The sequence below is a fragment of the Mustela nivalis genome (assembly GCF_964662115.1).
Source record: "Mustela nivalis genome assembly, chromosome: 5".
NCBI classification, from domain to species: Eukaryota; Metazoa; Chordata; class Mammalia; order Carnivora; family Mustelidae; genus Mustela; species Mustela nivalis.
This window is the reverse complement of record NC_139024.1, coordinates 120610926-120624767: the sequence shown is the minus strand read 5'-3', so window position 1 is coordinate 120624767 and position 13842 is coordinate 120610926. Positions and strand designations below refer to the sequence as shown.

Sequence of the window (13842 nt, the reverse complement as noted above, 5' to 3'; positions counted from 1 at the left end):
TAGCACACACAGACAACAGAGGGTTTTGTGGCAAAATATTTTATTGCTGCCACCCCCAAGGTGTACATTGGAGGTTATGAAGAGTGGAGTTGGGTGTATCACAGCATCTTCTGGAATAGTGCAATGGCCTCATCCACCTTCCTGAGCTCTGCTTCTGTCTGCTGGAGCTGGGGGGTGGAACACAGGAGAGGGGGTGTGGGTGGTGAGGACCCAGGCCCGAGAGAGGACACAAATGCCAGCAGCAGGGCACAGCCCAGAGTAGGTGAGAAACAATGCAATGCCCACAATGGCAGAGGGGTCCGAGGTGGAAAGATGGGCGGAGTACTCTGGGGACTGCGTGAGCTTGGCAGGCCTGTGCCCCCCTCATCCTCCCCAGTCTCCCCAGCACCACCTGCTTTTTCTTCCAGCATCACTGACCTCCCAGGGCTTGCCTTCTGCCAGAGTGGCCAGTCCCCAAAAACAAAGGGGCCTCAAAACCAGCAGCTCCGCCCCCAGATGAATGGTGGGGCACCGGGGTTAGGAACACAGGACAGGAAGGCACTGGGTGCTCGTTTGTAAAATGGCAATGGTAGAGCTTCCAGGAGAACAGAGAGCCCACTCAGCTGCCAAGGCTCAGTAACTCAGCCTCTGCTCATTTCTGTGTCCATGTGGTTCACCCCACTGCTCCTCCCTGGAGAGACCCCAGCTGAGCCCACTGGGCTTCCTGACTGCAGGCGGTCCGCAGAGCAGCCCCAGGCATCTGGGATGCCACGTTCCAGGCACTGGGTGAGGCACGAGGGCTCTGGCTGGGAGGCAGGATACCTGGTTCTAGGTCTGCCTCCATCCTCACCTGGTTTGTGTGACCCTGGGTGGTGTCCCCCGCCCCTTGCCTGTTGTTCATGGAAGAGAACAGACTACACAAACCCCACGTGTTCAAGGGGCCCAGGCTACCTGTTCCCCCGGGACTGCCCAGATCTGGGGTCTGATGAGGGAGGGAGCAGATGGTGAGGGAAACAGGAGGAGCGCCCGGCTGCCCCACACACCTTGGTTCTGTCTGCCTCCTGGACGTCAAGGGGCACCTTGCTCGGGTAGCCTGAGGCAGCACGGCGCTCCCGCAAACGTTGTGCCTGGCGCTGTGCCTCACTACGCTTGGCCTGCAGCTTGCCCAGCTCCCGGGCCGGGTCCACCAGCCCCTGCAGCTGCAGGTGGACGGAGCAGCGGTCAGAGGCCAGGGCCACAGCACAGCCCTGTGGCACGGGAGCCCCTAGGGCCAGAACGGCCACCACACCCGCACTGGCCAGCGCCTGCACGTAGCCTGACACTGCCGATGCCAGAGCGCCTGTGGCCTCATCGGCCACTTCCAGGAAACCTGTGGGGAGGGAGGAAGGAGAGATGTGGCTCTGAGGAGACGTGCCATGAGGCCACCGCGCCGGATGCTGGTCTGAGTGGGCGGAGGGGACCAGGGAACAAGGTGGGTCTGGAGGCCGGAGGCTCACAGTCAGGCCGGATCCGGGTGAGGTTGTAGTCCGCACGCAGGGAGCGCACAGCCCGTGTGATGCTTAGGGCCAGTTCCATGGCAGCTTCTGCATCAGGGTCCTTCCAGGAGCACTGCGGGGTGCAGGAGGCGGTGAGGGAGGCTGGCGGGCAGACCAGAGCCCCCTCCAGGCTGCATCCCATACCTCTGAGGGCTCCGGGTAGGGGGTAATACACAGGCTAGGGGGGGCCTGTGGTGTCCGCCTAGGCAGCCTCTGGAACAGCTCCTCAGTCACAAAGGGCATGAAGGGTGACAGGAGCCGCAGGCCAACATCCAGGCAGGTGTAGAGGGTCTGGCGAGCACACTCGGCCACCACTTGGTCCACCCCATTCAGCACAGGCTTCAGGCACTCCTAGGGGACCAGGAAGCATGGGGCTCAGGGATGGAAAAGGTCTAGCCTCCAGCCCTCCCTGTGCCTGTGAGGATTGGGAAGGTGAGAGGAAGGCCCAGGTCTCATGGCCAGCCACTGGCAAAGTAAAGGCCCAGGGCTCTGCCGCCCTCAGCCCCATCCCACTCCTCCTCACCAGGTAGACATCACAGAGCTCATAGAGCCAGAAGCTGTACTGGGCAGTGGTGACAGCTGAGAAATCGTAGGCCTGGAAACCTTGGTTGCTAAGCCTCACGGCCTCAGTCAGCCGGCTGCGGATCCAGCGGTCCACCAGGCTCTCGTGGCCTCCAGGCTTGGGAAGAAGGAGCGTATCAGCTAGTAGGTACCATATGCCCCAGGGAAGGAGGCAAAAGCCCATGGGGAGCAGGAACCATGGGCAGGTTTGCATTCCTGGAGACTGACAGGTCCGAGGCAACCATCATGTGCCTGTTATTTGGAGGAAATCGGACAGGCCTCCTGCCTCCTTGGGGGAGGACCCCAATGCCCCAGGCTTTCACTGTAACTGTCCGTCCCTGTGTCCATCCATCTCCTCAGTTACACAAAGGCTGCTCCAGGGTAGGGGTTGGGCCACCCAACTCCGCGGCTGTGATCCTGACCAGCACGGGCCACGCCTGATGCCTGAGTGGCATCAGTATAGCCCGTGCAGATGCTGCCCACCTTGCCGTCTAGTGGGTCCTCACCTTGGAGGTTGGCGAGGGCACGAAACCCTTCCCAAGGCCCCGGAGCGCAAACTTGGTGGCATTCCAGAGCTTGTTGCAGAAGTGGCGGTACCCCAATATCCGGTTCACGTCCAGGTTGATGTCACGACCTGCATGGGAGCAGAGGCTGCGTCCTCACCATTCTCCCTCCTGACTTGTGCCCATCATGGGGAAGGGAAGGGTGGGCCTCGGGGAAGGAGAAGGGGCCCGGCCAAGAGGTTTTGGAGGCCATACCCTGAGATGTGTAGGCACAGAGTCCAAACCGCAGGGCGTCGGTGCCACACTCGGGAATCCCTGCCGGGAAGTCTGCCTTCTGTGGGAGGCGGCAATGGGGGGCACCTTGAGGCGGCCGCACCTCCCCAGGCCCACACTCCAGCCCCCAAGCCCGCCCTTGGTACCTGCCCTTCTTTAGCCTTCTCCACCTCACTAGGATCCAGGTTGCTGCTCAGTAACTGGTCGTGGAGGCCCTGAGAGTGAGGCGGGAGTGGTCAGGGGGGCTGACACCACAGCTCCACAGTCCTTCCCCGCCTGGCCCCGAGCGCAGCCCCACCTGCAAGGAGACTCCGTGGATGACGTCCAGGGGGTCGATGACATTGCCTAAAGACTTGCTCATCTTTCGGCCGTGGGCATCTCTCACGATGGCGTGGAGGTAGACCTGGCAGGGAAGACCCATGACCACGTGTCTCCTCACCCAGACCCCAGTGCCTGCCCCGGGCCCTGCCCCACGCAGGCCCCATTCTGAACCTCAGACCCCTCAGTGACCCTGCCAGTCCATTCAGCACCTTCATGGGAATCAGAGTACTCCCTCCTCCGGGAAGCCGGGTCACAGAATCACTGCGGGGAAGCCCAGCCAGCTTTCAGTGCCCACAAGACCTCCCTGGTTGGGAGGTCTGTGTCCCCATATCCCTGTGCATGCTGAGCCCGAGCTGTGGCATGGGGGGGGGTGGTGAGGGAACGACCACGGGACAGGTCTTGGCAGTCTCCGCACCTCCCTGAAGGGCAGCTTGCCAGTGAGCTTCAGGCCAAGCATGACCATCCTGGCCACCCAGAAGAAGAGGATGTCATGGCCCGTCTCCAGCAGCGTCCCCGGGTAGAACACGCTCAGATCTTCTGACTGGGGGCAGAGCAGGCCATGATGGGGGGCCCAGCACCCACCTCCCAGACCTCACCCCACCCCGAGCTGGTCCCTCAGGAACACACCTGGTTGGGCCAACCAAAGATGGAGAATGGGAAGAGACCAGACGAAAACCAGGTGTCCAGTACATCCTCATCTGAGGGAGGTCAAAGGTCAGAGGTCAGAGCAGGCAGAGATGGAGATCAGAGCCCCAGCTCAGCCATCCACCCCTCAGGCCCAGCCTTGCCTTGCTGGAGACTGATCTTGTCAGGGGACACTCCAAACTCCTTGGCTGCCTTCTCCCGGGCCTCAGCCTCGCTGCGCCCGCTCACCCAGTACCGCTCATCTGGGTCCTGCCACAGGCGGAGTGAGCACTGAGGGACCACCTCTGGCTCGCCCGCCCCGTTCTGTCAGCAAGGACTCACAGCCACCTCAGTCCCCGGAGATGGGCCAGTGTCCAGCCCCGGCCTGGGCTCACCTCCCCTGGGGGTACGGCTGGGTCACTGACTGTGACAAAGTAGGCCGGGATGCGGTGGCCCCACCACAGCTGCCGGGAGATGCACCAGTCCCTGCAGGGAGGGTGGGGGAAAAGGGGTACATCAGGCAGGGGAGGAAGGTGCCCCTGCCTGTGCCCCCTACCTGCCCGGCCCCTCACCCAGCACCCCTCCCCACACGGAGGGGCCGACGCACCGGATGTTGTCCATCCAAGTGTGCCACGTCCGCTGATGGGCCTCAGGCAGGATGCGGAGGTCACCCCGCGTCACGGCAGCACTGGCGGCCTGGGCCATCTCCCCACACCGCACGTACCACTGTGGCCGCAGCAGAGGCTCCACCACATCCTTGGAGCGGCTGCGGGGATGCACAGGTGGGGGAACAGATGTGAGTGCCCCGAGGAGCCCTGCCCCTCCTCCCACCCCGCCCCAGCCCCCTCCTCACTTGCACAGCGGCACCACCATGGGGTTGTCCTCAACACCCCGAAACAGTCCCCGCTCCTTCAGTGCTGCCAGCACCGCCTTCCTGGCCTCAAACCTGGGCAGGCCCTGGGTGGAAGACAGGCCCTGTCAAGACCATGCCTAGGTACCCCACACATCTCTCTACTGGTCACTGCACCCCCTATAGTCTCACCAGGAAAGGCGGGGGCACGTTGACGAGGGCCCCTCGGGAGTCCATGATGCTCACAGCCTCCAACCCATGTCGCTGCCCAACCTCATAGTCGTTCTGGTCATGTGCAGGGGTGATCTTCACCGCACCTGGGGTGCACACGGGGGTGGCCCAGGCACGAGGGACTCAGTGAAGTCTCTTTCCACACACAACACCCCTCTGCTGGAAGATGTCGCTCCCAGACCTCCCTTGTTCCCCATGTATCTAGTACCGCGCCCTGAAACCCAGCCCAAGTCCTGCTGGTTCAGGAAAAGCTTGTTTGTTTTGCTTTGAGAGGGAAGATGAATGACCGTAGGGAGCCTCATGGCCTCCTTCTCTCCGAGGATAGCCTCTTGCTCACCTGTGCCAAACTCCATGTCCACAAAATCGTCGAAGACAATGGGGAGGCTCCGAGACAAGAATGGGTGGATCACACTCCTCCCCTTCAGGTTCTGGGGACAGGGGGTGACATAAAAAATTCAAGAGGAAAAAAAAAAAAAATTCAAGAGGGCCCAGACCTGACTCCCTCCCACCCAGGGTCCTGACTGCCCCACACCCAAATTCCATCTTCAGGGCCAGAAAGGAGCTGCAGATTAGTTTCTAAGCCTATTTTCTCCTCAGCCAAGGGGCTAAGGGCCCATCCCACACCCGCTCACAGGGTGGGAGCCCCTCCAGCCAGCACTCCTCCCCAGCTGTGGGCAGTACCCCACCGCACCTGGTATCTAGGATCTTTGGGGTGCACAGCTACGGCCACATCTCCCAGCATTGTTTCGATCCGTGTTGTCGCCACCACCACCTCCTCGTCACTGTCTGGGATGACATGCAGCCTTGCGGTCTCAGCTCTGGCCCCTTCTCCCAGAGGAGAGAACCCAGGACCCTGGTGCCCCTAGCTCCTACCTGAGCCTTGGATCTTGTAGGCAAAGGAGACAAGGACCCCAAATTCCACCTTCTCCTTGTAGCCAGGCACGGAGAGCAGAGTACGACCTGTCAGCTCCTTCTTATCCACCTGTGATATGGGTATTAAGAGAAGTGCCTAGGAGCAGGGGCTGGGGGCAGAGATGGGAGAGATCCCTGGGCTGGGGTGGGGGGGCACCTCGATGTCGGAGATGGCAGAGTTGAGTGTGCAGGACCAGTTGACGAGGCGGGTACTGCGGTAGATGACTCCTTCCTCATGGAGCCGGACAAAGGCCTCCGTCACAGCTGTGGAGAGTTTCTAGGGAGCAGAGAGAGACAGAGATGGGCCCAGGCAGACTTGCCAAGGCGGCAGGATCTGGTGATACCTGCGCTGTTTGGAGTCCCACTGTCCAGCATGCAGACCCCTTTGAGGGCTGGAGGGGAGAAGTACTTTTTTTTGAAGAGGAGAGGGCTATGGGGACATGAAGGCAGGCAACAAGCCTGAGGACTCTGGAGATGGCAAGGAAACCACTCAGCTAGGGACAGGTGCTGCTGAAGAGACTCCTGGGAGTTCAGGCTCCACAGGAGAGTGAGGCCCTATCATGTATCACCTGGGAGAATCTGAGCTCCCAGGTAACAAAGGGCCAGGAGAAGGGTCGAGAAGTGCTATTTGCAGCTGAGTCCTTAGTGGTTTCCTAGGGGTGGTGGGCTCCCCTCCTAGGGGAGGACCACAGCATGTGTGGTCTCTTCTGCGGGTTACTTGCTCTGGGGAGCCCCAGGCCTGAGACCCTTCCTGCTCACAGGGTCCATGGTGAAACAGGCTCGATTCCAGTCCAAGGAGCTGCCAAGCTTCTTCAGCTGGTGGTAAATCCGGTCACCTTTCCTGGAAGTGGACAGACAGGCCCGGAGGCACTCAGGTCTGGGCTGGAGGGAGAAATGAGGTGGTGGACAGGAGGGAATGGGGATCACTCATCCCTCTGAAAGTGACCTGGGCCCCAGAGCCAACTAACACTCAGCCTCTGTGAGGGCCTGGGCCTGCAGCCAGGGCCGGAGGCTACAGAGGTCTTATCTGGACAGGGGACGGGGTGCTGCACTCACTCCTCTTTCCATTTCCAGACCTCCTGTAGGAAGGCCTCTCGGCCTAGCTGGTGCCGGCTCAGCCCCTGCTCACGCCAGAGTTTCTTCTCCACCACCACCTGGGTGGCAATGCCTGCGTGGTCACAGCCAGGGTTCCATAGCGTGGTCTCCCCGCGCATGCGGTGCCTGTGGGAAGAGCCAAGAGGACCTGAGGGGAATGGGCCGGTGGACCTGGCACCGAAGGAAAAAGAGGCTCCTGGGCAGGGAGCTGATAGACTCAGGAAAGAAAGGGGAGGTGGGAGGGATCCTCCCAATTGTAAAATTAGTCAGGGAGAGACGTGCAAGGACAGCTAAGGCAATCTGACAAAAGAACAAAGAGGAGGCTCGTGCCCAACCAGAAACCAAACACAGGATAGGGTTACGATTATTCAAACAGTAAGTTACTATGTAGGAATGGAGTTACAGATTAAGGGAACAAAACAGTGTCTGGAAACAGATCTGAGCAAATTTAGTATTCGCTGAAAGCAGCACTTCCTATCAGTAGGGAAAGGACAGTCAACTGAATAAATCTGTTTGGGACAACTAGCTGATTAGTTCCCTACTTGCCAATAGTCACCAAGATAAATTTTAGTCTGATTCGTGAACTCAACACTATTAGAAAAACATTAAAAAAAATGAAGAACACAGATGAAAGTGTTTATAACTTTGAGGTAGGAGAGGCCATCTTTAGTAAGACACAAAGTCAAATAACCTGGCAAATAGGAGCTCATCTGGTTAAGTGTCTGCCTTCGGCTCAGATCACGATCTCAGGGTCCTGGGGATCAAGCCCTGCATTGGGCTCCCTACTCAGCAGGGGTCACTTTTCCCCCTCTCTCTACCCCTCCCTCCCCCTTGTCCATAAGTAAATAAATAAATAAAAGGCTGCTACCTTAAGAGGTTTCTAAGTGTTCGTTCTTTTCTGATCTTGATCAGAAAACTTGATCATTGTTTGTTACGTATGTATTTAACATAACTCTTTGTGTGTTATGTACATATTTAACATAATTCTGTTTTTCCAGCTTTCAATTCCTTGCAAAATTCTAAATCCGAGGTTGTATCCCCAGTGCCCAGAATGGAGCTGGCACAGTGATGTCCAGTAAATATTTTCAACCATGTTAATTTAGTAAGTAGGACTGTAGAAAAACTTCTCAAAGCTTAAAATAAACAAACTCTGGCTTCCAAAGATAAAAAGTTGTCTTAAAATACATTTTTAGGGGTGCCTGGGTGGCTCAGTGGGTTAAGCCGCTGCCTTCGGCTCAGGTCATGATCTCAGGGTCCTGGGATCGAGTCCCGCATCAGGCTCTCTGCTCAGCAGGGAGCCTGCTTCCCTCTCTCTCTCTCTGCCTGCCTCTCCATCTACTTGTGATTTCTCTCTGTCAAATAAATAAATAAAATCTTTAAAAAAAAAAAAAATACATTTTTAGGGGTGCCTGGGTGGCTCAGTTGGTTAAGCATCCAACTCTTGATTTCAGCTCAGCTCATGACATCAGGGTTCTGACACTGAGCCCTGCATCAGGCTCTGCCCTCAGTGGAGAGCCTGCTTGTCTCTCTCTCTCTGCCCTTCTCCCTGCTCATGCTCTCTCTCTAAAGTAAATAAAAAGTGCTTTTTAAAGGAACCTGTCATGTGGGATATTAGATTACATACTTGCTAACGCTGTTAATGTGTCAGGGAGAGGAGCAAGTGCTAGAATAGGAGAAAACATTTATAATAAACGTAACAAACCAAATCCTCAATATCTAGAATATTAAAGAATCTTCCAACAAACCAATTAAAGAAAAACAGCACAATCAATAGAAAAACAGATGAAAGGTAGGTACAGATGATTCGTATACAAGGAAACCTGACTGGCCGAGCAACACAGACAGACTCCACTCGGCCTCAGGAATCGGGAACGACAGAGGTAGCATGTTTTTGCCCATCAGACTGGCAAACAAACACCGATAATGTCCGGGATCGGAAAGGGCATGGGGAAATGAACACCCTCCCAGGCAATTCACAGAGGTGTAAGTCACCAAGACCATTTCGGAGGCAACTGAATAGAAGCATGCCCCTCCAACTGAGCAGTTTCAGTTCCTGATAGAACCAGAGAAATCCTTCCATTCGCACTGGAGAAAGCATATACAGGAATGTGCATTCCAACCAGGTGTTCAACAGAGAAAAATTAGGAAACAACCATAAATAAGAAAGTGACTCCAAGGTGGTGCGTGGGTGGCTCACATCACCTCTGCCTTCAGCTCAGGTCATGATCCCAGGGTCCTGGGATCGAGCCCCGCATTGGGCTCTCTGCTCAGCTGGGGGTCTGCTTCCCTTCCTCTCCCTGCCTGCCCCTCTGCCTAGTTGTGATCTCTGTCTGTCAAATAAATAAATAAAATCTTAAGAAAAAAAAAAAAAGAAAGAAAGAAAGAAAGAGACTCCATTATGGGATAGCTACAGTATCGAATGCTATGGAACAATGAATGAGAATGAAGTCAGTCTGTGCATAAGAACAAGGAAAGAGCTCCAAAATAAATGGCTAAGTACAAGGAAAAAGTTAGTGTTGACTCTATGTTAAAGAACAGAAATAAGAAAAACCCACCCAAAAACAAAATTACAAATTACTATGGATACATGTATTTGTAAGTAAGTAGGTAAGAAAGACCTGGAATGATACACATCAAAGTGTTAATAATGGCTAAATATAGCACGGGAGTAGGTCTACAGGGATGTAGTCAAAGAGACTTGAAGCTTTACATTTCTTACAAAAATACATTTATGTATTTCTTGTTTAACTCAAAATAACAGTAGTATTAGTAGCAAGAGAAGGGAGACAGAGTCTGCAAGAAAGGGGAACTGGTTGCCTAACTAGGGGTTTATGCTGATGATCAAATAAGGAGACTGATGAGGAGAGAAGCAGAGCACCACCAGGGGGCATAGCTGAGGGCCCTTATGGAAGAAGAGAGGACAGAGGGCCTGTCAGGTGAGAAGGGAGGAGAAAAGTGAAGAGAGAAGACAGAAGGATAGGGTCCAAGGACAGCACTGGAGCTTACCATCTGGTCAGGGAGTCCTGGATGGCATTGGTGAGTGCGTGGCCCAGATGCAGGGAGCCTGTCACATTGGGGGGTGGGATGCACATCATGAAGATTCCGCGGGGATTTGGTGCAGACACGCTGGAACGCTGATAGGGGAGGAAGGATGGGCACACGCTAAGGCCTCCCACTACCTTTCCCAGCCCCCTCCCAGGCAGTGGGTCCCAGGCCCTGCTGTCGCCCTCCCACATGTCCTCCAGGCCTGGGCAGCAGAGCTCACTCACTCCATACTCGGGCTTGAAGAAGCCCTGCTGCTCCCACCACGGGTACCAGGCAGCTTCCACGTACTGAGGGCTGTAGGAGTCGGGCATGGTGCCACTGACATCTGGGAGAGAGATGGGGAGGGTCAGTTCCTCAGGTTGTTCCCTGAGGCCAGGAGCAGCTGGGACAGTGCCAGCAGAGGCACCGGGCTTCTGTTGCTCACATCATAGCACAGACACGGGGAGATTTGGGGGTCCTCCAAAGCCAAATGGTGGCAGCGAGGGCAGAACAGGAAGGGGTAACACTAAAGAAAGGCAGCAGCTGAGGAGACTGGAAAGGAAGGATGGGGTTCCCTTCCCCCTTCTCGTACCTTTCTTTTCCCCAGCTGGGGTTGGGAGGTCATAGGTAATGACCCCAGGATCCCGTTTCCCCCTCTTCTCTGGTTTTGGCTTCTTCTGCTTAGGAGGGAAACGATATAGGCACGGAGATCATCCACCCACCACGGCGCCAACCCTCCAGTTCTACCCTTAGCTTCTCACCTCTGCCGGGGGTGGCTGCTGTTGTTGGGTTTTCTGCTTCTGTTGGAATTTTTCCAGCTTCTCCCGTTTCTTTGCCTCTTTCTTGAGCTGAGTAGCTGTCTTTGGGGGTGCAAGGACCTCAGGGCCTAGAGAGAGGCACAGAAATGCCAACTTAGCCCATTGGGAATCCTCTCTGTCAACCACATCACGATACTTCAGATGCGCCATTCCAGCTGCCCTAGGGCTCCCACGCTCTCCCACCCTGTCCTCCCTCAGGGCCCTTCCTGAGTGACTCTGCCATTCCTAAAAGAAAAAAAAGAAAGCAAGCTACAGAGAAGGCCCAGAGGAAGCCTTCCTCACCTGGCTGTTGAGAGAGGGGTCTGGCCCCCGAGTACAGAACCACCTCTCCCAGCACTGCCCGGAATTCTGGCTGCTGGACACATGTGATGAACCAGCGAGTCACATTACCCCAGATCCGGCGGGCAGAGGGGTCCAGGACCTGGGAGGGTGAACAGAAACGAAATACCCTTAGTCACCCTATAGCAAGGTCAAACGGGGGCTGCCTTGGTTCTTCTCCAAGATCCAGTGACTTACGTAACGAAAAGGCAGCAACAAGGCTGTGACAGCTGCCAGGTCAGCCAGCGTGGGGGCCTCCCCGGCCAGATAGGTGTGCAGCCGGAGCCACTCTTCCAGGGGACTCAGGGCCCTGCCCAGGGCCCCGAGGGCAGCCTAGCAGGAAAGGGAAGGGGTATGAGACAAGGTTTGGCCCACCTCAATTCCCACCCCCACCCAATCCATGTGGCCCCCTTCTGCTCCCACCTCCGAGGTCAAATGGTCATAACAGAAACATTCCCATTAGTTCAACAAATTCCTCTGGACACTTACTATGTGCCAGGTGAAATATATTAAACATCAGATGTTAAAGACTGCAGGAGACAACACAGTAATCGCTTCAAGAAGTATTTATCAAGCACCTACTACAGGCTGGGCACTTCTCTAAAGAATGTAGACACAAGCACAGACCCTGACTGGTGCAATTTACACTCCAATGGGGGAGACAGTAAAGGTGTGAATACAGAATGCATTACCCTATTTTTCTCTGTAAGTGTTATGAAAAAAATAAATCAGGCTGAGGGGGACAAGGCATTCCAGAGAGGGGACCTCTATGGTATACAGAGTAAGCAGGATATGAGGGAGCAAGCCAGGTTCTGAATCACATATTCATCCCATTCATTCATTCATTCATTCAAGAAATACTAAGGATCCAACATGTGCTCAAAACTCTGCAAGGAGGGGATGCTTGCGTGGCTCATTTGGTTAAGCCACTGCCTTCGGATTAGGTCATGATCCCAGAGTCCTGGGATCGAGTCCTACATCAGGCTCCTTGCTTGGTAGGGAGCCTGCTTCTCTCTTAAGTCTCTGCCTGCTTGTGTGCTCTCTCTCTCTCTCTCTGACAAATAAATAAAATCTTAGGAAAAAAACAAAAAACAAAAAACAAAAAACAACTCTGCAAGGAGGTAGTCTGCTTTGGAAGGATTCACAGCCTCAATCTGGTCTAGTTCTCTCTCCTCTCCTTTCCTTCCCCTCCCCATTTGCCTTCTCCTCCATCTCCCCAAGCACAGCCACCTCTCCAACCCCACTTGCCACTCTCCAGTCTTTTCCTGTTTCTCATCAGCTTAAGACTCCTCAAACTTCTACTCCCAGACTTTAAAACGCCTGGCACTAGACCGCTCTGCACACCTCTTACCGTTTCAACGTGTTCAAAATGAAAACGTCCATTCTCAAACATGGGAAGGCCAAGGCTTAGAGTTTAAGAAACCTGCCCAAGGTTATCATACCAGGCATCAACCTGGGACTTGATCAGTGTTTCTCCACGTCTGACACACTGTCTTCCTGTCTCATTACCCACTCCAATCTTTCTTCTATCTCCGTCTCCTTCTTCCCACTCACCTGAGGGTCCTGAGTAGAGGTTCGGAGCCCCAAGGCAGGCAGCGTTGCTCCACAAGCAGCTGGTATTAGCTCAGTGTCGGCGTAACTGACCCACTGTTGGACCAGGACAGCAGCCCGGCTACCGCCAGGGCCCCCCAAGCCTGCCGGCCACAGCAGCTGTGCCACAGCGGTGGCCCCCCACACCCAGAGTCCACCAGGCCCCTGCTCCAGGGCGGGCAGGCGGGGTGGGGGAAAGGGAGTCCTGCTAGTCGGGGGTGGCTGGAGGCAGATTCGGGGGTGGGCTCCTCCCCAGCCCGGCCCTTCCCCAGCCTCCCCATAGCGTGCAGCTATAAGGGCACGGAGGCTGGGGAAGGCGTCAGGATGAGGGGAGACATACAGGATGGACATGGTTATGCTGGGGGTCCGAACGAGGTGGAAGAAAACCTAAGAAGCAAGAGAGACAGGGATTGACTGAGGGACCCAGAGGTGTCCTATTGGGAAAACAGAGGGGACCCCTTGGGGGCTCCTGTACCGCAGGCGTCCGGGACCCCCAGGGCTGGAGGTCTGACCCGGCCTTAAGAGCCAAGGGCCCGGCTATCGGAGTGGCAGTGCCAGCGGGAGACTCCCCATGACCGCGCGAGCTCCGGGACTGCGGGAGGCTCGGGGTAGCCAGCCCCTCGGTGCCCGGCAGGACGCGGGCTCGGGCCGCAGGTACGTACTGGCGGGAAGTGGTCACACCAAGCCGGACGGCCACCTCGCGGCCGGGCGCCGGCCGAAGGTGGACTGGCCTGGCGGCCGGGGTCGAGGAGTCGGGCGGGGACGGTGGGCGGTTCTCCGGGCGACCCCAGCTCCCAGCGACCGCAGCCGGGCCGCGGGCACCCACGTGTTCCCCCCTTTGTGACAACGAGCGTTTCCGGGCCCGCGGGTCCTGGCGCGGGCGGCCGTGCTCCGCCTGCGCGGGCAGGGGCTGCCCTGCCCAAAACTCCGCCGGGGCCGCGCCGCTCGCCGCCCGCCGCCCGCCGCGCTCACGATGGACGGCAAGGGGCGCGGGCGCAGGAGCGGAGGATGCTCCCGGGAACGCGCTCCCGTCAGGCGCCACCGCGGGCACCCCGCGCGGGTCCTCGGCCGGGCCGGCGGGAGGGCGGCGCCCAGCGGGCAGCCCGGGAACCCGCGGGCCGGGCGCTGCCGCCCCAGGACCCAGGGGGCGCCCCGCCTGCTCCAAGAGCCTTGTTCCTCCTGCAGAAGCAGGCGTCAGGCCGGGTGGC

The 13842-nt window shown here is 56.8% G+C and overlaps 1 protein-coding gene across 2 annotated transcripts; it reads right to left on the bottom strand.

Moving 5' to 3' along the window:
• Positions 1 to 23: 23 nt before the first annotated feature.
• VARS1 (valyl-tRNA synthetase 1) lies at positions 24 to 13709 on the bottom strand. 2 transcript variants are annotated; one of them, XM_082732704.1, is made up of 30 exons: positions 13297 to 13709; positions 12599 to 13021; positions 11243 to 11377; positions 11009 to 11147; positions 10670 to 10794; positions 10501 to 10585; positions 10154 to 10254; positions 9891 to 10018; positions 6846 to 7010; positions 6549 to 6630; positions 5947 to 6066; positions 5751 to 5859; positions 5569 to 5663; positions 5215 to 5305; positions 4839 to 4963; positions 4650 to 4753; positions 4404 to 4562; positions 4192 to 4282; positions 3961 to 4066; positions 3800 to 3870; positions 3588 to 3713; positions 3150 to 3254; positions 2998 to 3066; positions 2834 to 2912; positions 2582 to 2709; positions 2038 to 2193; positions 1659 to 1865; positions 1476 to 1587; positions 1023 to 1348; positions 24 to 167 (listed from the first exon to the last, which is right to left on the bottom strand). In XM_082732704.1, exons 2-30 carry the CDS (start codon positions 12983 to 12985, stop codon positions 99 to 101), a joined length of 3795 nt encoding a protein of 1264 aa, XP_082588830.1. In that variant the 5' UTR covers positions 12986 to 13021; positions 13297 to 13709; the 3' UTR covers positions 24 to 98. The 2 variants fall into 2 exon arrangements, with proteins under 2 accessions (XP_082588830.1, XP_082588829.1); XM_082732703.1 differs by having other exon boundaries at positions 10501 to 10588; positions 13297 to 13521.
• Positions 13710 to 13842: the final 133 nt, after the last annotated feature.

Coding starts and splice junctions, on each gene's coding strand:
- VARS1 (XM_082732703.1), bottom strand. CDS start 12,985: ATGTCCATCCTGTATGTCTCCCCTCATCCTGACGCCTTCCCCAGCCTC. Junction 5,306..5,568: donor CCAAAGATCCTAGATACCAG/GTGCGGTGGGGT, acceptor CCCTGTCCCCAG/AACCTGAAGGGGAGGAGTGT. Junction 3,067..3,149: donor TCCACGGAGTCTCCTTGCAG/GTGGGGCTGCGC, acceptor CCTCACTCTCAG/GGCCTCCACGACCAGTTACT.